The following is a 24,833-nucleotide window of genomic DNA, read 5'->3' as shown; positions in this document are numbered from 1 at the left end:
GTGCTCCATGTTCATGTTGCCGGTCCCTAGAATATGCCCTCAATTCAATTCAAACCTGGATTGCTGATCCCCTAGGTGCATTTGGGCAAATGCAAAGAGAAGGATTACGAGGCTTTTTTTTTTTTTCTTAATTTATCTTCCAGTACACTAACTTTTTGCTGGGAGGATCTTGTTGAATTTCTTTTCATCTTCCCCAGCAACTATCATAAGACTTTGTTGACACTAGAAGATCGAAACTGTTATCCTAATGAATAAATTAGAGAATGTATGGATTTTAAAAAATAATCATTGCAACTCAGAAATGTTAAAAATACAATTCCTGTATGCCCAAAATGACTGTTGTTCACAATTTTACATGATGTCCAGGAGGTTAAGTTTGGTAAGATATTTGATTCCTAAATACGTATATTGATTGTGGTGGTCAGGTGGAATTCATCCAGTACACTTTTCCTTCAGTAATTTCGTTGAAAGTACACTTTCAATGTTCGTTTTTTTCTCTTGTACTTAACATAGCTTGCCCTGAGTAGCAAGGGTATGGAATTATTGAAAATAAAGTAACAGCAAAAAAATGTAATTCTACTCTGCAGTACACAACTTTTCAGCAATTAATTAATTATTGTGTCTTAAAACTTGAAAACCACTACCTAAAATGCCATATGGGAATCAGATTGCAGGCACTAATATGAATTATCCTGCTTCCTGGGATATGTATGCTAAAAAGCTCTCCCTATGTCTTAAATCCAACCAAATAGAAGGCCTTGACACCAGCATAAGCTGTGCCCAAAAACTCTATGTAGGGCAAAACCAGCCTGCCTCTGGCCTTGAAAGCACTTCAAGCATTACCTAGGACCAATGGAGACGTTTAATGAACTAGTGGGATCATGGAAGGTAAACTTCATGAGCCTCTTCTTCAAACAAACATGAGCTTCCAGCTTTCAGTTGCTGCCCTCTTCCTCCCCGCCCCCCAACGAAAAGCAAATATTGCTGATCCACTTCATTGCTACTGGTAAAAGGTTCTCTGCAACCCTGAACTTGACATCAGGCTTCTAAATACCAAGCAGTCACTGACTGGTGTGCATGAATGGCAGTGGCTATGGAGGAAAGACCTCTTCTGATGCTGTCTGCATCCACAATCATGCAGAGGCCCTGGAGACGAAGTGGACTTAGCACCCCTCTCCCATTGCAAGTGTATCGTTTGAGGAAGAAGTGACTTTACGGATGCCAGGGTGTGCTGGGAGGTTCCATGTATCTGGACATATATCTTTTGATGTTTCTCTTAGTGTGTTGCTCCATTAAAGTTCCTATGCTTTATACTGAATGATTTGTGGCAAAGCCAAATCCAAATAATTGTTGGAGCCCTAAAATACTCTCCTGCTAAAAGCCTCCTTGTTTCTTGCCAGTCTCCTGCTACTAACGCAATCCTAACACTTACCTAATTCTGGTGTGACAGAACTTAATTACTGTGTGAAACACGAGGGGCAAGCTAGCCAATTTCAAGTGTCTCAACTCTGTGATAGCACCTGGTCACTTATTGCCAGATACTTGTTAACTCCAACTTATTGATCGCTTTCGAACACAGGAAAACTGCAGCTAATCCTAACACATATAGTTGGCAGCTGTGAATTTGTGACTGACCTTGGAACACAAAGGCTACCTTTGCCCACACACAGGCCGACTGTAGCTGCTAAAGGGCAGGTCTAAGTCCCCTGAGGTGACTGTGGTTTCGCTCTGGCACATTTTCTTTTCCTCAACTTGAATTTTTAAAAATTTGTATTTTACTTGGCAAATAATTGTATATATTCATGGAATATGATGTGATGCTACAATGCATATATAGGTAGTATAAAATGATCAAATCAGACTGATGAATATATCTACCATCTCAACTACTTGGGCTTTCATTTTGATAAGTTACATTTTAAATCCATTCTTGTAGCTATTTGCAATTGTGCAACACATTATGTGTTTTCTTTTTATTTTGGAGGCAGATTTTACAAAGAGGATATGGAGAGAGAATGAGAAAGAAATCCTCCACCTGTTGGTTCATTTTCCATAATGGCCTCAAAGGCCAGACCTGAGCTGATCTGAATCCAGGAGCCAGGAGCTTCTGGCAGGTCTCCCAGGGTCCCAAAGCTTTGGGCCGGCCATTTTCTACTGCTTTCTCAAGCCATAGGCAGAGAGCTGCATCAGAAGTGGAGCAGCCGGGACGCAAACCAGTGCCCAAATGGGATGCTGGTACTGTAGGCATAGGATTAGCCTATGAATCCCCCGCACTGGCTCCGCAACATATGATTATTGTCAGTGGTCACTTTGCAGCAGCATCAGAGCCTGCTCCTCCTGTCTAACTGAACTCCTGCATCCTTTAGATGATAGCTCCTTTTTCTTGGTCCACATGCTACTCCGGCCTCTGGAAATCACAATTCTAGCCTCTTCCATAAATTCAACTGTTTTTTTTTAAAGATTTATTTTTATTACTTTTTAATTGGAAAGGCGGATATACAGAGAGGAGAGACAGAGAGGAAGATCTTCCGTCCAATGATTCACTCCCCAAGTGAGCACAACGGCCCAGGAGCCTCTTCTGGGTCTCCCATGCGGGTGCAGGGTCCCAAAGCTTTGGGCCGTCCTCGACTGCTTTCCCAGGCCACAGGCAGGGAGCTGGAAGGGAAGCGGGGCTGCCGGGATTAGAACCGGCGCCCATATGGGATCCCGGGCGTGCAAGGCGAGGACTTAACCACTGCGCCACCGCGCCGGGCCCAATTCAACTGTTTTTTAGACTCTGCGTCTAAGTGTGACCATGCAGGATTAGTTTCTCCCTGCCTGATTTCTTTCCCTTAGAATAATATCCCCTAGGAGAGTCAGCTTTGTGGCACAGTGCATTAAGCCACTACCCTGTAGCACTAACAAACTATGTGGATACCTCACTTTGGATTCAGCTCCCTGGATGTGCCTGGATCCCTTCACCCGCATAGGAGGCCCTGAAGATGCTCCTGGCTTCCTGCTTTTGGCTGGCCTAAGCCCCAGCCATTACAGCTTTTTGGAAAATAAAGCAAAAAATTTTATTTTTATTTGAAAGATCCACAGAAAGGAAAGAAGAGAGCAAGACAGAAAGAGAGAGAGAGAGAGAGTGAGAGAGAGATTTTTCACCCACTGGTTAACTCCACAAATGGCCACAATAGTGGAAGCTGAGCCAATAGAAAACCAGGAACCAGGAGCTTCCTCTAGGTCTCCCACATGAGTGCAAGGGCCCAATTCCTTGGGCCATTCTCCACTGCTTTCTCAAGCCATATGCAGAAAACTGGATGGGAAATGCAGCAGCCAGGGCATGAACTGGTGTCCTTATGGATGCTGGCACTACCGGCAGAGGCTTATTCTAATAACCACAGTGCTAGCCCTATTTTTTGATTCACCTATTGATGAGTTTTTATGTCTTGGCTGCTGTGAATAATGCAAAGGTGAATAATGTGGTGAATAATGCATATGGGAGTGCAAACATTTCTTAGAATGATTTCAGTTCCTTGGATAAATACCCAGAAGTAGGATTGTTGAATCATATGGCAGTTCTGTTTTTAGTTTTTTGCGGAACCTTCATACTGTTTCCCCAAGAATGCTATATGAAGAGCAGGCAAGATTTCCCTTTTTCTACATGGCTGCCAGTACTTAACTATCTTTCATCTTTCTTGATAATACACAATGTAGTAGTTTTGAACTGATTGTGGTCCTAATTTGCATTTTCTGATGATTAGAGAACTGCATTTTTTTCTCATACATTTGTTGCCCATATGTGTTTCTTCTTTTAAGAAATATATACTCGGGTCCTTTTCGCATTTTTTTTTAAAGATTTATTTATTTTCTTAGAAAGTCAGATATACAGAGAGAAGGAAAGACAGAGAAAAAGACCTTCCATCCGCTGGTTCACTCCCCAAATGGCCGCAATGGCTGGAGCTGAGCCCATCTAAAGCCAGCAGCCAGGAGCTTCTTTTGGGTCCCCCACACAGGTGCAGGGTCCCAAGGCTTTGGGCTATTCTTGACTGCTTTCCCAGGCCACAAGCAGGGAGATGGATGGGAAGCGGAGCAGCCAGAACCTATGAACCAGAGCCCATATGGGGTCCTGGTAATTGCAGGGCAAGTATTTGCTAATTAACCATCTTACCGGCGTAATACATCAATCTTTGAAGAATTATATTTATCTTAATTGAAAGCCAGAGATACAAATATAAAAAGAAAAAGAGATCTTTCCCCTGCTGGTTTACTCCCTGAACACCCACAGCACCCAGAGCTGGACCAGGCCAAAACCAGGAGCTTGGACCTGGAACACTTTAATCATCAGGGTATGCAATAACAGGCAGCTGGATCAGAACCAAAGAAGCTGGACCGAAAGTGGGCAATTTGATCTGGCATGTTGGCATTCCAAGAGGCTGCTTAATTGGTATGCCAAATCCCCACACTCCTTTTTGTATGAATTACTTGTTTTCTTGTTATTGAATTTATTTGGTTTCCTTGTATATTTTGGATATCAGCCCTTGTCTGAAGTGTGATTAGCCAACATTTTATCCCATTCTGTAGGTTGTCTCTTCACTTTGTTGTTTCCTGATGCCAGCCAGTTTATTTTTCCTTTCATTGCTTATGGTTTGGGAATCATATCCAAGAAACTCCTGCCTAAATTAGAACTATGGGGGCCTTTCCCCTATGATTTCTTCTAAGCTTTACACTTTAAGGTTTTCCTTGGAAACTTTTAAAAATATATTTCTTAGTTCTAAAGATTAATAATAATTTTTAACATTTTGTCATAGATACTTCATAGGTAGGTATTATATGCATACAAACATGCTATTTTTTCTTGAAATGGTGATATTAATATCACAAAATGAGATTTACGACAATCGTCATAACATAGGGAAAGAGGGTGCATTGTCATGTATAAGTCTTTCATTCTTCTGGAAGGCTTGAAACAAGGATTCATCTGCACATGGCTGTCCTAGGTTTCCTCAACACCATGTATTGAGGAGACTTTTCCATTGACTTTTCTTGGCACATTTGTCATAAAACAATTATCTTTTCATTTATGTGTATCATTTCTAATTATTTCATCAGTGTTTTCTAATCTTCAGTATACAGATCTTTTGCCAACTTGCTTAAATGCAACTATTTTCATGCTATTGCAAATAGAACAGTTTTCTAAATTTCTTTTGTGTGTGTATGTGTAAGGGTATAGGTAGAGTTGGATTTTTCTCCTCAATTGTCATGTTAATGTGATGAATACAGGAAACAGATTCCATGTGCTTCCTATGATACAGTTGTAAGAATATAATGATACTTCATTCCCTTTTTCTTTCCTTTGTTTTTTTCTAATATTTGAGATAACTTTTGAGATAAAATTTTTAAAGATTTATTTATTTATTGGAAAGTCAGATATACAGAGAGGAGGAGAGACAGAGAGGAAGATCTTCCATCCAATGATTCACTCCCCAAGTGAGAGCAACGGCCGATACTATGCTGATCCGAAGCCAGGATCCAGGAACTTCTTCTGGGTATCCCACGCGGGTGCAGGGTCCCAAGGCTGTAGGCTGTCCTCCACTGCCTTCCCACACCACAAGCAGGGAGCTGGATGGGAAGTGGAGCTGCCAGGATTCGAACCAGCGCCCATATGGGATCCTGGTGCGTTCAGGCCGAGGACTTTTAGCCGCTAGGCCATGCTGCCGGGCCCATTGAGATAACATTTTTAACTTACACTATAGTCAAAGGCTTAATGTTCCACTAATACAGAGTTCAAATAAATAGTAGAAGGACCAGAGCCAGCACGGTGGCTATGTGTCTAATCCTCTGCTTGCGTCCCTGGCATGCCATCTGAGTGCTTGCTTGTGTCCCAGATGCTCCAATTCCCATCCAGATCCCAGCTAATGGCATGAGACAGCAGCTGAAAATGGCTCAAATTCTTGGGCCCCTGAATCCTTGTGGGTTGACTGGGAAAAGCTCTTGGATCTCAGCGTTAGTCCAATTCTGTTCTGGTCATTGTGGCCGTTTGGGGAGTGAACCAGCAGACATAAGATTTCTGTTGGTCTCTCCCTGTCTCTCTATAACTCTTTCAGGTAGAGTAAATAAATCATTTAAAAATTAAAATGAAAGGGCTAAAGCCTCAGCAGGACTATTGATAAAACTATAAAAGATAATCGAATTAAAATATGTTGTGGGCCCAGTGCAATGGCTCAGTGGCTGAATCTTCACCTTGCATGCGCCAGGATCCCAGATGGGCACTGGTTGGTGTCCCAGCTACTCCACTGCACGTTCAGCTCCCTGCTTGTGGCATATGAAAGCAATGGAGGACCGCCTAAAACTTTGGGACCCCATGCCCCCGTGGGAGATCCAGAAGAAGCTCCTGGCTCCAGGCTTCAGATAGTCTCAGCTCCAGCCATTGTGGCCATTTGAGTAGTTGTCATTATCCTGCAGAGATGGACTTGGTACACGGAGCCAATAATAATACGAGTGGACTCTGACAGATGGTCAAAAGCAAATGTTTATTAGGGGCATTAGACTTTATACACTGAGGGTCATATGGGATAAGGGAGGAAGTATTGATCTTACCCATCAACTGTTTCTATACTTTTGTTTGGAACTCCTTTTGTTTTGTGTATTCTACCAAGTGCTCTCATACAAATGATATCCATTTTTCATATGAATCGTACCCACTCAGTTGTTCTTATACAGATGACATCCATCAGTTATACAAAAGATGTCCATTCGGTTGTTCTCGTGCAAGGGATATCCAATCAGTCACACAAATGCCATCCAACCAGCTGTTCTCATACAAATGCTATCCAATCAATTCTAATCCTCTGTTTGCTGACCTTCTAGGGTCACAATGCCCTTCTACAGATGGTAAACCAGCGGAAGGAAGATCTCTCTTCTACTCCTTCTCTCTGTAAATTTGCCTTTCCAATACAAATAAATAGATCTTTAAAAAAGTAAAATATATTCAGTTCAGGGCCATTGTGGTGGTGTAACAAGCTAATCCTCCAACTGCCAGCATTGGTATCCCATGTGGGTGCCAGCTAGTGTCCCAGGTGCTCCACTTCTGATCCAGTTCCTTGCTTATGGCCTGGGAAAGCAGTAGATGGCCCAAGTCCTTGGGTCCCTGCACCCATGTGGGAGAAGAGGGGGAAGATCCTGGCTCCCGGCTTTAGACCAGGCCTGCTTTTGCTGTTGTGACCATCTGAGGGGTGTACAAATGAATGGAGGCTATTTCTCTATGTCTCTTCCTCTCTATCTCTGGAACTTGGACTTTCAAATAAAAAAAAACAATGCAATCCTTTTATTAAAATATGTCCATTTCACTCATATACAGTAAATACTAATGTTTAGAAACACTATTTAATTTTCTAAGTTGATTTTGCATGTTACAACTTTTCTGAACTTTTAAGTTCCAATAGTTTTTTTTTTTTTAATGTAGTCTTTAGGGTTTTCTATAGATAACACCATGTTGTTACGGGGTGTGAGCGAGATCACACCAGACATGTCTAAGGTTTATTAAGGAGTCTTTATTAACCAAGCTTGGTGAGAATAGAGCATATTAGAAATAGAAAATCACAAGTCCATACGACAATCCAACTAATCATAATCCAACCAAATATAATCCAAAGAGGAACAAATGGTCATTACCCTTAAATCCATCCACTAAGCTGAAGACCTATGTCCCAGCTTCCCCAACAATATAAGTTATCCTAAGAGACATGCAATGAATAACCTGGACACACTTACAAAGCTGCAGACATTCACCTTGCCATGGCTTCTCTGCCCATATTCCATCACTGCTAGGCCTCACCTCTCCTGGAACTTCTGATAGTACACATACCAGAAATAACACTGCTATATCCATTGTCCCATCTAAGCAGTACACAGGGACCATGCTCAGGGGGTTACCTGTCCTGGGTCAGCCAAGAGTCGAGGTTCCAGAGTGATGGAAGCACCTGGCCAGAAAGAGCAAGAGCCCCCACTTCATGGGCCTTTTAAGGGGCTTTGTGAGGGGCATGATTACACAACAATGCAATACCATCCCCTCTCAGTTGATAGGTGAGTCACAGGTGGGCAGGAGCGAATAACAAAGTGGTGGTGGGGAGAGTGGATGAGGATGGAATTAACATTCCATTGCTGTTAAGACTCACCTTCAGGACAGATGGCAGGGGACACAGCCACATCTCATTTGCCCACTGTGAGTGGGTGCTGGCTATCACTGGCTGCACCCCATAACATTCCCCACTTCTTTTTTTGTGTTTTTTTTTAAAGATTTATTTTTTATTTTTATTGGAAAGGCGGATATACAGAGAGGAGAGACAGAGAGGAAGATCTTCTGTCCGATGATTCACTCCCCAAGTGAGCTCAACGGTCCATGCTATGCCAATCCGAAGCCAGGAGCCTCTTCTGGGTCTCCCACGCGGGTGCAGGGTCCCAAAGCTTTGGGCCGTCCTCGACTGCTTTCCCGGGCCACAGGCAGGGAGCTGGATGGGAAGAGGGGCCGCCGGGATTAGAACCGGCGCCCATATGGGATCCCGGGCGTGCAAGGCGAGGACCTTAATCACTGCGCCACCGCGCCGGGCCCAACATTCTCCACTTCTAACACCTGAGTCAAATCATTGACTCAGTCACGTTTAACAATGTCATTAACAAAAGCATTTTTCCTGCTCCCTTCCTTTCCTATTTCAGTGCCTGCTTGCTTGCTTGCTTCCTTGCTTTCTTTCTTCCTTTCTTTCTTTTTCTTTCCTTTTTTCCCCCCACTTCTTTAGGGTAGGACTTCTGGTACTGTGTTGGACAGAGGTGGTATAAGTCAGCATCCTTATCTTGTTCCTGATTTTGGGGGGGGGGTGGAAAGCTTTCAACTTTCCACCAATCAGTAGTATGAATATGAACTTGTCGTACACAGCCTCTATCATGCTGAGGAAGAATCCTCATTTGTTAAATTTATGCCATGACAGGATGTTGTATTCTTGCCAACATTTTGCATCAGTTGAGATATTTTTATCCTTCCCTGCTTTAATAAGTTACACACACTTATATTTGCATTTGTTAAGCGATCTTTGCATCCCAAAGATATATCTCACTTGATCATTTTTCTTGAAGGAGTATTTATTCTTAAATTGCTTTTTCAGAAGCCCTGGCCTTTTTAGAATTTATCATGTTAGATCTTACTGAAAAGCAATCCCATTCTTTCTGTATTTGTAAGATTTACTCTTATGTGCATCTTTAAAAACTGCTCCCTAATTTAAAAAAAAAGATTTATTATTTTTATTTGAAAGACAAACTTACAGACAGGAGATGAGAGATCTTTCATCTATTGACTCACTCCCCAAACGGCCTCAATGGCCAGAGCTGGTCTAGTCTGAAGGCTCCAGTCCTTGGGTGCAGGGACCCAAGGACTAGAGCCATCTATACCTGCTTCCCTGGGCAAGTGGAACGGAACTGGAGTAGCCAGCAGTAGGGAGCTGGAATGGAAATGGAGTAGCCAGGACAGTAGCACCCTTGTGGGATGATGGCAGCCCAGGCTGAGGCTTAGCCTATTATCCCATGGTACCACCCTCCAGTGATCCTTAATACTAAGTTGATCCTATCCATGTTTGCTATGTTCACTCCCTTTTATGGCAACCCTGTCCTTTTTCCTGGGTTATGGCTAAGTCATGAATATTTATTTGAGATATATAATCACTAGCTGCTTGATAATATTTCAGCAGTGATGAACCACATGTGTGATGATGGTTCTAAAAGATCACAAAGGAACTGAAAAATTCTTAACACCTGGTGAATAAAGAGCTGAATACAAAACAAGAGACAAGGAAACTGCAGAAGAATAAAAAGTAGACCCTCTAAGAAAATTCACAGTAAAGGGTTTAGCAGAAACTGGCCAACTTCAACAAGGCCCTTGAAAATTCAAAGACTGAGGACTCCAACAAAGAAAGTATTATTTGCTAGCAAGCAAACTGTGGTGAAAAAAAAAAGAAGCAACTGAGCAAATGACCATGGACATATTTCTGAAAATCATGCCACCTTCTCAAGAGGAGCCTCAGGCAGGTCCTTCGAGAGGAGTGGGCAGAAGGCATAGCTGTTACAGGAGACAGCAGCTCCATGCATGCCTGCTCCTTCCCCTGAGCAGTTTCCAGTGGCACGTGGAGGCAGAAGACAGTGACGCTGACAAACCTGACCTTTTGTAGGCCTCCGTTCACATGGGGTTTTGTGTCATAGTTTTAAACAAAAAAGAAAACTAAATTCAGAATAAATGCTTATAGGGTAAAGGCTATAAAGATATTTTTTAGTTTTAATACAAACTTTTGTTTTAAGCTAAATGTTATTGAAAGAGTTAAAAAGTTTTTAAAAATTTGATAAAGAACAAAGTGACTGTATTCTGAGGCCGATTTATTATTGGAGAAAGACTTATAAGTGTACTGTACCCTGGGCATACAGTTTTTATAATGTTTATAGCAGTGCTCAGTAATGTCATAGGCCTTTGCATTCACTCAGCCCTCAGTGACTCGCCCAGGGCTGCTTCCAGTCCTGCAAGCTCCATTCAAGGTGAGCACTCTATACATTTATTATGTCATGTACATATATGCATATACATACACACACACACATATATATTACAGTACTTTTTCTGTGTTTAGAATCATCAATACTTGCCATTGTATTAAAGTTGCCTGTAGTGCCCAGTACAGTACTATGCTGTATAGGACTGAGCTCAGGAGCAATAGGATAGAGCATCTAGCCTAGCTGGATGGTAGACTATAGCATCTAGGTCCGTGCAGTCAGATTCCAATTTTGTAATTTGGTTATTATAGGTGGCCTCAACAAGTCACTTTACTTGACTCTTAATACCTTCTGTAATGTGTAGCATATTATACTTGATATAAAGTTCTTGGCCAAAGATATAGGAACAGGGAAAGACTTCTTAGAAAAGACACCAAAAGCAAAGGCAATCAAATCTAAAATGAACAAATGGGATTACATCAAACTAAAAAGCTTCTGTACAGCAAAGGAAACAATTAACAAAGTGAAGAAGCAAGCAACAGAATGGGAGAAAATTTTTGCATACTACACAAGTGATAGGGGACTAATATCCAGGATCTACAAAGAGCTTCAGAAACCCAGGGACAGAAAAACAAAACAAAACAAACAAAAAAAACCCAACAAAAACCCTATAACAAAATTGGCAAAAGAAATGAACAGACATTTCTCAAAAGAACAGATTCAAATGGTTAACAGACATATGAAAAGATGTTCGGGCTCCATAGCCATGAGATAGATACATGAAAACTACCTTGAGGTACCACCTAACTCCAGTGAGACTGGCTTACATTCAGAACTCTACTAACAACACCTGCTGGCATGAATGTGGGGAGAAAGGCACCCTCCTTCACTGCTGGTGGGAGTGTAGGCTAATTCAACCACTGTGGAAATCAGTATGGAGAGTACTTGGAGAATTGCAAATAAACCTGCCATACGACCCAGCTATCCTGCTCTTTGGATATCCCGCTCTTTGGAATATACCCAAAAGAAGAGAAATCTGCATGTGAGAAGGGGATCTGTAATCCTATATTTACAGCAGCACAATCTACAATAGCAAAGACTTGGAAACAATCCAGATGTGCATCCAAGGAAGAGTGGTTAAAGAAACTGTGGTACATCAACTCCATGGAATATTATTCAGCTATTAAGAAAAATGAAATTATTCTATTTACAACCAGGTGGTCCCAACTAGAGACCATTATGCTCAGTGAAATGAGTCAATCACAAAAGAACAAATACCATATGTTCTCTCTTATATAAGGAAGCCAACATGTAGAGTGTAACTCCAATAGTCCAACCCATACTGTTTTTTTTTATTGTTTGTTTGCTTTTTTGGCTGTATCCCATGCATTTTGATGTTTTTATTTCAGTTTGGTTCCTTCCAAATAATCCCTTTTCTCTAGTCGAATTCATCACGTGCTCACAAATTATATGATGGCATCATTTTTCCCAAGAGAAAAAAAAAAATAAAGCTCTTGGCCCATAGTATGTTATCAGTGGTAGTTACTGCTATTATTAACAAATGCTGAGAGACTATCCTTAGGTTTAGGTAAGCATTTCTACTGCTTGTAATGGTCCTCTTTGAAGTTTTATCTTTCCTTTGAGTTCATAAAACCATGGTTGCTTAGTTCTCTGGGGCTAACATTGGTAAAGCAGATAAAGCTATGGCCTGTGAAGCTGGCATCCCAAATGGGTGCTGATTTGTGTCCAGGCTGCTCCACTACTGATCTATTTCTCTGCTGATGGCCTGGTAAGGGCCACAAGGGATGGCCCAGGTGCTAGGACCCCTCCCACTTTTGTGGGAGACCCAGGGGAAAGTCCTGACTCCTGGTTTTAGCTTGGTCTAGTCCTTGCCATTGTGGCCACCAGGGAAGTGATAATGCAGATGGAATATTCTCTCTCTTTCTCAATCTCTCTCTACCTGTCATTTCTTCTATAACTCATAACTCTGCCTTTCAAATAATTGATCTGAAAAAATATTTTGAAGATTTATTTATTTTTTAATTGCAAAGGTAGATTTCAGAGGGAAGAAGACAAAAAGACCTTCCATCTGCTGGTTCACTCCCTAAATGGCCCCAAAACTGGAGTTAAGTCCATTAGAAGCTAAGAGCCTGGAGCTTCTTCTAGGTTTCCCACATGGGTACAGGGTCTAAGTCTTTAGGCCATCCTCTATTGTTTTCTCAGACCACAAACAGGAAGCTGAATGAGAAGTGGAGCAGCCAGGACACAAACCGATGTTCATATGGAATCATGGTGCTTGCAAGGGGAGGATTAGCCAATTGAGCTATTTTGCCAGGTCCAAAATAATCTATTTTCTAATGATTGTATACTAAGTTTAATTGACTGGTGTTTACCCACAAATGCTGATAATAGTATTTGGAAATCAGCTACGGCATCACATTTTGTCTGTTTACTCTAGCTGTTCCTGCTTTCCACACCCCAGGCATTTTCTTCTTGCCATTGCTTCTCCATACACTGTCTACACTTCTATGGTAATGTGATGTGAAGCGTCAGCATCGCTGGGATGTTAGGACACTAGTTGTCTCTGGGCTTCTCCAATTGTTTATTGATAAGAGGCCAGATGTGATGTTTCATACATAGTAAAAAGGCCAAACACCACCGTCCACCTCCAGGCCTCTGAGAAGCGAAATCTGCCCCTGTGATGTCTCACTGTTGCTCCTGTAGGATGCGGATCTGTTTATCAGATTCATCATCAGCTACTGCACTGCTCAGGGCTGCTTTCAGTCTGGTATTGCTGATACAAATATTTGGCAGTTAGCCTTTGTGAAAGGATTTGAAGAATTCAAAAAGTCTCCTGGCCCAAATATATCTCCCTCGGTGGTCACAGAGCTTGAAATGCATACAAAATACATTTCACTTGAATTTTCTTTCTTTGTCATTAAGTAGTCTTTAAATAGGAATGCCGCTGTCTGCAGGGAAGAAAGTGAATCATTAGTAATTATTGATATTTAAAGTCAGAACTGCATTGGACTGCTGCTTCTGTTCCTAGCTGTGAGCTTGGACAAGTTATTAATTCTGAGCTAGTTCTATCTACTATAGAATAATAGGTAGTTTGTGGAGTTTAATGAGATTATGTATGTAAAGCACATAGTCAATGCTCAATGCACTTTAGGTTTTATTAGCTCTGTGGAAACTAGAACCCTGAGAGAATCTATTTAGGGTTAGGAAATTAGATTTGTCACGAACCAGGTGAGGCTGGTACAAGGGAGTTTCCCAGAACAAATGTCTTGGTGGAGTGATGATTTAGCCAGGGAGTAGCAGGGAAACTCCTTGAGGGTTGGAACAGATGGGTAGGAGGAAGAGGAAGGACTAAAGCGAAGTTGAACACCAAAACATGGACATTCTCATAAGAAGTGAACTCTGACATAGGGAGTGTTCTAATGGAGGCTAAATGCTGGCTACTTGCAAGAAATACTCTAGCCAGGGCTTCTCAAACTGTGTCCGTGACCTGCAGGTCCTGTTCAAGTGTAGGTTATAATAATTCAGTTGTTCTGTGATTCTGCATTTCTTTTTTTAATATATTTTTATTTTGAATTTTGAATTACGTGGTACAGTTTTGTGTAGACTGGGATTCCCCCCACAAACTCCCACCCCCAACAGATTTTTCCCATTTTACTACAATAGTGTAGTCCTTCATAAGGAATCATAATTCTATCAGTGTCTTATTTAAGTGTACCCCAACATTGTTGGTACAGACGATGTCAGACAGTCCAGTATCCCATTGTCTACACATGTCCAACAGTTTCATTGGGAATCCATCTTTCTTCTGGGAGCAGGAATGCATGTTCCATTATGCCCCCATATCTTATATGGTAGACCCTAGTACTCCATCACTATACATTTCCATAATTGAGAAGCCATGAAACAAGGTCAACAACTGGTATGAGTTAGAATAGCCACAACAACAGCAACAACATCAACAGCAAATTGCAGCACCACTGAGTAACCAACACATGAGTGACAAAAAGGAAACATCAAAAGTCTCTTGGGAAAAAAATTTTTCCCAAGATTCTGCATTTCTAAGCAGCTTCCTAAGGATGCTGATGCTGCCGATCAACAAATCTCCCTCTGGCAGCGAGGTAGATTGTAGTTTTCAAATAACTCTTGGTGAGAGAGAGGATCCAACTGGGGGAAGCCAGTGAGTGATACAGGCACATCTTCAAGTGGAAGGACTTTGATGCAGTCATTTTTTGTTGTTATTATTCTTTTTTTAAGATTTATTTTTATTGGACAGTCAGATATACAGAGAGGAGGAGAGACAGAGAGGAAGATCTTCCATCCATTGATTCGCTACCCAAGTAAGCGCAATGGCTGGAACTGAGCCAATCCTAAGCCAGGAGCTCTTCTGGGTCTCCCACACAGGTGCAGGGTCCCAAAGCTTTGGGCCATCCTCAGCTGCTTTTCCAGGCTACAAGCAGGGAGCTGGATGGGAAGCAGGGCCGCCGGGATGAGAACCTTTTTTTTTAGCTACTAAGCCATTGCACCAGGCCCTGATGCAATGTTGATCCATAATCTGATTCTTAGTTTTCTAAGCTTTTAAGTTTTGTAAGCTTTGAGATTTGATCAGTAGTATAACCAGAGACTGTGTTCTTGGAGACTGAGTCACACTTAACCGCATTCACAAGAGACCAATATATACGCCAGAATGCTAGTTGATGAATTTATAATGAGAATTCTAACTTCCAAACCGACCAGATACTGTTTGCTGTTCGGTGTATTATCTCCCTGTAGGCCTATTTCCATGTGGAGCTAAATGATAATCAGAGGGTTGCTTGGTGAGGATGGACTCATTGGATGACTTTAATGGTTCACATCATTAAGTTATGATAGTCTGCTACCTCCATTCCATAACAGGGCCCGAGCTCCAGAACAGTTCTGTGGATGTTAGCCTCTCCCCAGTCTCTCTGTCACCAGTTTTACCCTCATGTCATGCTAATGATCTATGTAAGCCCATATCTGATGAGACCATTTGTTTGCTCCACAGACTCGAATATAATTTCATAGTTTTACAACCGGTTTAAAAAATACAGATGAACCTAGAGCACCCCTACACCCATCGCCTAGACTCAATAATAGTTATCAATTGGCATGTTTGCTTCTTGTATGTGTGTATCCATGTACAAGTATGAAAATATGTAGAGTACACACTCTATCATAGTTTTCTAAATTCTTTGTGTTCTGGTACAACCTACTTAACTAGTGCCACTTCCCCTGATTTGTGACTTAGGTCCCAGCCATACCTAACTGATGAATGTTAATTCTGTGAATGTCTCCTGGTGTGCTGTTACAAGACTGTTGCCTACACCTGATACCCTTATACTCGCTTCGCCTCAGTAAATCTCCTAGTTCTTAATTTAGCCACACCCATGTTACCATAGCAGCCAATGCTTTTCGCAGTAATAACATTGATCACACTGCAGTGTCATTGCTGTTTACCTTTCTGACTGTCCCACTGGATGTTGAGCTCAGAGTGCAGGGATCCTATGGCTTCTTCGCCTTTTGGTCAAGATCAAGTGAGAGGAGGGACTCTTTCATGTCTACATACGCAGGCCTCTCTAGTGCCTTGCACTTAGTAGATGTTCAATTATGAGAAAATCTGAGTGTCTACTGCACAGTTGTCAGCTACATCATAGGCTCCTCAACATGAACACATCTAAAGCCCACTCATCCTTAGTTTCAAATCCTCTTCCTGTATTTCCTAATCAAATGTCATCCTGTCTTCTAAGTCAAAATCCCCAAAGCAATCCCCAACTCCTCCGTCTTTCATACACCAAACTATATCTTATTGATTCTACCTTCAAATGCATTTGATTCTCAGGGCAAGTATGGTGGCATGGACGGTAAAGCCATCACCTGAGATATGGCATCCCATATAGATGCCATTTTGAGTCCCGGCTGCTCCTCTTCTGAGGACCAGCTCCTTGCTAGTGGCCTGGGAAAGCAGCAGAGGATGATCCAAGTGCCTGGGCTCCTGCATTCATGTGGGACAGTGGAAGAAGATTCTGACTACAGGCTGACTCAACACTGGCCATTGTGGCCACCTGGGGCAGTAAACCAGCGAATGGAAGATTCTGTCTCTCTCTCTCTCTCTGTAATTCTCCCTTTCTCCATTTTCTCCACTTCTCACCCACACTACCCGTCTAGCACTGAACACCTTGTCCTCTCACCTGGAACACTGCTGACAAGCTTCTACCTGGGTTCCTTGCTGTTCCTTTTGTCCCCTACAATCTATTATCTACAGAGAAGCCATAATGGCCTCTTAAAATTCAGGTCTCATTATATTGTTCCACATTTAGCCTTGGCTGTATTACACTGTTTTGGGCTACAGTTCAAACTTCCCAGGTTTACCCAGACAACTTTCAGTAACCAGTTCCCATGTTCCTCATCAACTGTATTACTTATAGTCTAAGTTCCAAACATTTTGCACTTGCAGGGATGGTAGGAAATCTAGTTTCCCAACATTTTATATTTTCTATCTCAATGACTTTCATTGTGTTTGTAAAGAATTATTTTTTCTTAAAGGGAGGGAGGGAGAGAGGGAAGGAAAGAGAATCCTCTTCACTGTATTATTCTGTGCCTTTAGCACAGGTGAAAGCTCTGGGAAGCTTTCCCTTATTTCCCAGTTTGGGTTATGTGCCCCTTTTGCATTCCTTCATTACTTCCCTTTACTCACTTTGATTGCACCCCTTACACTATGTTCATGTCTATACTAAAATAATCATTTCGTCTTTTTCATCAAAGTTAACTTATAAGTTTTTAAAAGTCAAGTTAATACTCTATCTGCTTTGATACCCCAATGCTTAGACCGTGATAGATAGTAAATGTGTAACAAATGCTTGCTCATGAAAATAACGATTGGATAAATATTACTCTCTCCCCAAACTTCAGTTATGTATGTAACTGGTAAAATACTTGATTTCTTTTGGGCAAATTCTTCAAGGCACAATATAGCTAACCTCCATTTAGCAATATTGACTGAATTTTGTGTGTTTTTCAGCAATACATTTTATATAGTTTCTGGAATGTAGCATTGCTTAGGAATGCTTGGTATTACCCATTTCTTCCCCCCCTAATAATTTTAATTTCAAAGATTATCACCAAGATTTGAGGATATTATTTTATAGGCCCTATACATTCCTTTAACCTTTAAAGTCCCTTTCAATGTCTTAGGTTGATGTCTCATAATTCTTCATTTACTTTTAATCTAAATACTAGGTATATGAAATTAATTTTCCTCTAGGTTTCAAACCATGAGAGTAGCAACTGCAAGGTGTTCCCATGTTCAATCTTTTGGAATAATATTAAGTAAATATTATTAAGAATAGAGGGGAGGGAGAGACCGGGATTATTTTTAAAACATTTATTTTCATTTATTTGAAAGGCACTGTTACGAGAGATACATTTCACCAGTTGGCTAACTTCCTAGCTAACCACAACAGCTGAAGCTGGGCCAGGAGCTTCCTTGGATCTCTCACATGAATGCAGAGGCCCATGACCTGGGCCATTCTCTGCTGCTTTCCCAGGTACACTAGTAGGGAGCTGGATCAGAAGTGCAGGGACTCAACCTGGCCTGCATACAGAAAGCTAATGTCGCAAGTTGGGGTGGTGGCTTTTCTCCCTAAGCCACAATACCATATTGCTAGCGCTTGAAACTTGGAATTTAACAAATGTTAGGCTGGTTAAAGTGGATTGTATTTGCTAGAATTTAAAATGTAGCCAAGACTAAATGTCTTGAAATATCATGTTCTCCAATTCTTAAAATCCTCAAAGTAGCAACATTATTTTAGACTTACTTTGTTTTTTAATCTGTTTAATCACAATAGTGATGTATTCAGCACGTATTCTTTACACTCAAGTACTGCTGTAAATGCTTTGCATATGTGAACCCATTTATTCAATCTAAGCAACTCTATGAGGCAGGTGCTATTATTATCCGCAGTGTGAACATAATGAGGAAACAGGGGCCCAGACAAATAAGTTCTCCAAGGTCAAAAGTTATTCCTAACTAGCAGGCTAATTCAGTGCATATTTCTTGAGCACCTATAAACGTAATAGTTGACAAGGTAGGCAAAAATTTTACACTTAAGTCAGGATAAATAAGAATGCAATAATGGCATAAGTGAATTGCCTGGGTGAGGCCAGCTGCTTTCAGATTCTGCAGTTAAGGTCTTGAGCGGCGCAGGCATATCTGTTTGGGTAAACCTGGTTTGTGGAAGGTGAAGGGAAAAAAGGGGGGTGGGATGGTTTGTAGGTGGCGTGAGGAACAGTAATTATTTCGTGAGAACTACGATTGTTTTTAGAAGAGGCAATCCATGTAGTATATTTAGCCTGAGGTTAAGGGTAGGAAGGAAATGCATACACACGTATGACGCTTGTTGGGAACAGGAGGGAAGAAAGGTGCCATTTAAAGCCAGCAAAAAAAAAAAAAAAAAAAAAAAAAAAAAGGTTGGGGGGCGGGGACGACGTGCCCTTCCTGCCCCTTCTCTAAAAAGCAGTGAACGACTGGCCCCCAGCACCACCCACCCGCCCCAGCTTGCCCGTCTACAGCGTAGACTCTCGGGATCTGCACGTTTTACTAGTACTTTCACATTTCTGGCACTGTCGGCCCGCTATGTCCTTTAGGCCAACGTTGGCAGCGGGCAGTGTGTTCGTGCACTTCCACCCGACCTCCCACGCTACCAGGAAGCGGTGTCCGTTCGTGGAGTCTTCTCCCTCCTAGACCGGACTTTTTAATTCATTAGCTTATCTATTTTATCTAATTATTTTCAAAACACGACGTGTCACACCTGTCCACCCGATCGCCGCTCAAGCTTTCCCATCCTGTTACCCTTTTAAGAGGCGGATCCCGCAGTGTCCTTTACTCCCTCCCAGCCACCTCTACCCCCAGCGGGTTGGGCGGAGCTTCCCGCTGTAAGCCCCAGAACCCGACGCGGCAGCAGCTGTAGCAGAGAGGAACGCGAGCTCCCAGCAGCTGCATCTGCCGCAACCTCTCGGCCCACGCTGCGTGCTCCCGGGCTCCGACCGAGCTAGCCGCGCCCCCCTCCGCCCCTTCCCCTTCCCCTCCCCCCCCCGCCCTGGCTCTCTCCGCCCCCTCCCCACCTGGAACACACCTGCTCCAGGCCCCGGTCTTGCCAAGTGCTCGCTCCGGGCGTTCCAGGGGCCCTAGGGAAAATAGGGCTCGCAAGCGCGCCATGGGGCCGCCACCTGGGGCCGGGGTCTCCAGCCGCGGTGGCTGCGGTTCTTCCCGTTTCCTGGCGTGGTGTTTCTTGCTGGCGCTGAGCCCGCAGGCTCCCGGCTCCCGAGGGGCTGAAGCAGTGTGGACCGCGTACCTCAACGTGTCCTGGCGGGTTCCGCAACCCGGAGTGAACCGCACGGTGTGGGAGCTGAGCGAGGAAGGCGTGTATGGCCAGGACTCGCCGCTGGAACCCGTGGCGGGGGTCCTGGTACCTCCCGACGGTCCCGGGGCTCTCAACGCCTGTAACCCGCACACGAATTTCACGGTGCCCACGGTTTGGGGAAGCGCCGTGCAAGTCTCTTGGTTGGCACTCATCCAACGCGGCGGGGGTTGCACCTTCGCCGACAAAATCCACCTGGCTTCTGAGAGAGGGGCGTCCGGAGCTGTCATCTTTAACTTCCCAGGGACCCGCAATGAGGTCATCCCCATGTCTCACCCGGGTGAGTGCATCTACTAAAAATTGTAGCCCGCTACGTCTCTGCCATGATGAGTTTCTCTGCTTCAGTGCCCTCTTCCTTCTACCCAGAGGAAGCGAGGACCCTTTCTGTCCCGACTTCGCTGGAGCAGGGTCCTTCTCCAGAGTCTTCAGACTTGTGGGGGGCGGGGGGCTGGGCGGGAAAAAGAATCCAGTATTTGCGAAAGGAGAAGGCAAAACGGCTGTAGAGGCTGGCAAACCGAGAGCTCTTTGGGGCTTTTGTTACCCCCACCCCCTCACCCCCTCAGCCTCGGCTGCTTTTCCAGGTGTTTCCCAAAGGTACCTTACCTCCCATGAAGCGGTGGGGAGGATCACCTGAAAATGCCTTGGTGGTGGTGGGGGGGGAGGGGGTAACACCTCAGGTCGACAGCGTCCCCTTCTCCCCTATTTTTCTCTCCATGTTTCCTGGGTATCATGTGCCAGATTGCGTTTCAGTGCCCTGCTAACCTCCTTGCAAATTTTGGTGGAAACTTTGTGAAGCTGCTGGGTTCCTCTCTGCCTAGGGATCTCAGGCCCCAAGTGATAGTTGGTACCAGTGTTGTTTGTTTGTTTGTTTATTTGGGTTGTCCTCTGAAAATTCTGTTTCAGTTGAGTGGAGTTTCCAAACAGGTAATTACGTTATTGAAGAACAAGAAGTTTATGCAAGAGAATTAACGAAGGTCTAGACTTCAGAAAAACCAGTCCAGGGAGTTGTTACGTTTGTGGAGCTAGTGTGGGTTTCTCTCCCCACCACCTGTCTTCTGCCAAGCTATCCTAGAATCTGGTGTGTGATTAGGTATCTGTACCATCCCCATATAGTTCCCGTAGGATTCAAAGAAAAAAGTTACTTTGGGGGACTGCGAAGTGAGGAAAGGAAAGAGAAATGTAAGAGCGGTATGCCCTAACCGCTTAGAATGGGGCCTCAACTCAGACCTTGACTCAAATTTCTTGCTAGTACTGTGACCTTGGGTGGCAACTTTGAAGTCTTTTGAGTCGGAATTCTCTCACCGGTCCAAACAGGAATGAATGCAAACGGGAATGAAACGTGAGAACTTTTTAAAACCTTTTAGATGAAAGCTTTGCCTTGAGGATAAAATGCAAGCATCTTCAAGGACAGTTGGAGTATATAGCATGTTACCTGCCTTCAGCTCTTACTAAGAGTTAACTGGTATGGGTTAGCCGTGGAGGAGACCCTGGAGAACCGGATCTGCTTATTTAGCTGCTGGCGTTTCAGTATTTTGCTTAACACAATATAACTGGCCCTGGCCAGAAAACGCTTGCGTCGAATGGCAGAGTGGCTTGATGGGAAAGGGCACTGAGCTGGAAGTTGGGGCATTTGAGTTCTTTGGAGTCCCTGCTTTGCCTCTATCAGCTTGGTGACCTTGTCCAAGTCACCTGTGAATTGGTGGTATGGAGGTAGGGGATGGAAGCCAAGCTGGCAAGTGTGTGGAGGCAGCAGTGCAGGAGGTAAGCTTTGGGATCCTTTCCAATGCAGAAATCCCGTGATTCTTAGGTTTTGTGTTGATAATTCACTGATCATAGTGAAGTTCTTTTTTTATTTTTCTTAGAAGCTAGTAAAAAATGGAATTAAGGCTCGCCAAATGTTAAGGTCTTTGCAGGTTTGTGGGATGTTTAAATCCCAGGGTTTGCCTTTGGCTTCTCTAAATGAGATTCATTTGCCTGCATGATTTGTAATTGAAGAGTATTTAATTAGAGAGCGCCTGTTTAGACCATTTGCATTCCGCTTCTGTTAAGTGGAATGTTATTATCTGATCATTTAGGGGGACAATAAGGTTAACTTTTGTTGCACCGCAGCTAGGTGCTAAGCCCTCGCCAGACGTCTTATATGTTATTGAGAGGCAATCTGGTGTGCTGGGCAGAGCACAGAGACTGCAGTCCAGAGTCACGGTCAAATTCTGTATTGATCACACAGTGGCTTTGTGTTCATGGCAGATATTTAACTTTAGTGAGTCTTGGTTTCCGCGTGTGAGACAGCTAGTGTTTCCAGTGATGTGATTATGAAGGAGAACATATACATTAACCACCTAGCAAATAAGCAAGTCAATGAATGTTAGTTAATACCATACTAGTGGGCTGTGAAAACTTGAAATCTAAATGATGCAGTTGTTAATTTTGAGTGAAAACATGAATACACTGTGCCCCCTCCACCCATCCCCCACCCTGTGTTTCAGGATATCACATGGAGACAAAACATTGAATTGTGACCACTTAATTAAACTGCATTCAGAAGGGTGTTTTGATACTTTAAAAACTCACTATGTTCTGAGGTGATGGCTGTCACAAAATTTGCCATTAAGCTATCTAACCAAAAATGCTAGCAAATAACTTGAGGTATAGACTCACATTTTTTTTTTTTCTGAAGCAATTCTGTTTCACCATAGAGGGAAACATTACGTCTTGTTTATCCATTTGTGTTACTGTATATTTCTTTACAAAGTGCTGCCCTGTTTTATTTACACATTTCTGAAACGAATTCTTGGACTTAATTTTAACCCCTGGTCCAAAACAATTGAATCTGTCATATTGTCACAAAGGTAGGACTGAGGCTTTAAGTGTTGATTAATTCGTTAGCTATCACATGAATTACCCAGGAGCCACCAAGTGTGGAAAAGCCATGTTTACAAATCGCTCTCCACTCACCTCACAGGGGCTTGTGCTAGAACCTTTTGTCCTTTGTTTGAGTTTATGCTGAGTGCCTACACTCTCACCTATCACAGTCCTGCAACTACGGACACATACTTATTTGAACACAGAGAACTAGCTGGCTTTAGAATGGTTGCTTTAAAGTTTTTGTTGAGCAGAGAAAAAACTACTGTAACAGAGCAATTAGGAAAATGAAGCTGTTTTTATGCATACTGCCATTTCATGAAAGATTTTTGGAACCTGACATCAAAGCACAGAGTTCATTTCTGTATGTTATTTTGGTTGCAGAGTGTCCAGAAAGTCCTAGTTCACATGGATAAATAATTGCAAAGGACAGATGTGGATTTCCAACTTGATTTGCAATCTCTGGCTAAGCCTATTTCTGGCCAATCAGGAAAGCTGGAAGAACATGAGAACATTTTAATTTCAAAGTTTAATTATGATATGCATTCCTTGTCTTGAATATGAAAATCAGATAAGAAATCAGTCAAAACTTAGAGCGCTAAAGTCATCTCAAATGTTGCTTGTCACAACAAGACACGTTAAACATTTCTCATTATTGCACAACTGCTGTTCGACTGCCTCCCAGCACAGGGGCCTGAGCCTTACCTGCTAATTGAGTATAGCCTACGGGTGGAAGTGGTGTGTGTCCTTGCTTGTCCAATTTTTCCTGAGTCAGCATGTACAGACCTGAATTGATTGAAAAACCCATGCAGAGCTCTAGCCTTCCTCAGCTGTGACACATTTAAAAGAACTTAAAACATATGCAAAGGCTCGGTGGGAGAAGTGCTTTTACTGAGAGTTGTGAAATGAACTTAAGAAGTTTCTGTTAATGTCTCCAGTGGAATATGGATTCGTGCAGGAGAGTACTTCACAAGACTGTGGAAAGCATAGAATTAAAAGGTTTATTTGGAGTGGGGGAGTAGAAAACTGTAAACTCCATGGGTAGTATTTCTTTTCCTGTACCATGCGTTTCGGTGACCTTTTTGAAGACTGCTCGCAGGCAACAGTTGCCTGTGTTCATTGTTGAAGGGCTGTAGCACAGACTAGTTCAGAGCGCATGAATTGGCAGTCTGCCACTCAGTATTTTTCAAATGGTAGGCCAGATATTTTGCTCCTCTAAATCTCAGTTTTCTCCTGTGTGATACGAGTGTAATAATGAGCTTGCCCCTTAAGGTTGCTGGCATTAAGGGAGATAAGGCAGATACACTGTTTAACACAGTGTCTGGCATCCAAGAAGCTACTATTTTTTTTCCTAAAAAAAAAAAGATTTCTTTATGTTTATTTGAAAGTAAAAGTTATATAGAGAGATTTTTCATCAACTGTCTCACTCCCCAAATGGCCACAACAAATCCGAAGCCAGAAGCCAGGGGCCTCTTTCAGGTCTCCCACGTGGGTGTGGGATTCCAAGGCTCTGGGCTGTCCTCCACTACTTTCCCAGGCCACAGACAAGCAAGGAGCTGGATGAGAAGTGGGGCAGCCAAGACAGGAGCTGGTGCCCAGATGGGTTGCTCGCACTGGCAGGTGGAAGATCAGATTGTTGAGCTACTGTACCAGCCCCCTGAGGTTTTGTTTGTTTTAAACAAACATCTTTTGGCCATCCTAAGTTTGCCATTCTTTTCCCAAATGCTGTATCTTCAAGATATCACAGTGGACATGTCATTAATATTTTCTTCTGTTTTTTTTTTTTCTGCCAACCAACCCCTTCTTAATTCTTTCTCATTAGTTTTTTTTTCTGCCAACCAACCCCTTCTTAATTCTTTCTCATTAGTTTTTTTTTTCTGCCAACCAACCCCTTCTTAATTCTTTCTCATTAGTTTTTTTTTTTCTTCTTTTTAGAATACCAACTTTCAAAAAGGGCTGGTTTTCATAGATGGAGAGGTTCACCAATGGATAAGAAGGCATTGGATGGCG

The 24,833-nt window shown here is 42.8% G+C and overlaps 1 protein-coding gene across 2 annotated transcripts in view; it reads left to right on the top strand.

The window, feature by feature from the left end:
• The window catches only part of RNF128 (ring finger protein 128), a 97,590-nt gene that overhangs the window by 25,686 nt on the left and 47,071 nt on the right, over positions 1-24,833 (top strand). Inside the window, exon 1 of one of the 2 annotated variants that reach the window (XM_040999833.1) lies at positions 19,672-20,241. The exons of the other annotated variant lie outside the window; for it this stretch is intronic. Coding sequence (XP_040855767.1) covers positions 19,758-20,241 — 484 coding nt within the window. The 5' untranslated portion in view covers positions 19,672-19,757. Of the gene's footprint in view, positions 1-19,671; positions 20,242-24,833 lie in introns of those variants that run through there. 2 annotated transcript variants of the gene reach the window in all.

Source organism: Ochotona curzoniae, unplaced genomic scaffold (genome assembly GCF_017591425.1).
Source record: "Ochotona curzoniae isolate NIBS_2020 unplaced genomic scaffold, NIBS_Ocur_1.0 scaffold_1852, whole genome shotgun sequence".
In the NCBI taxonomy this organism is placed as follows: Eukaryota; Metazoa; Chordata; class Mammalia; order Lagomorpha; family Ochotonidae; genus Ochotona; species Ochotona curzoniae.
Note: the sequence above shows the minus strand (reverse complement) of the source record. Positions and strands in the feature narration are given on the sequence as shown.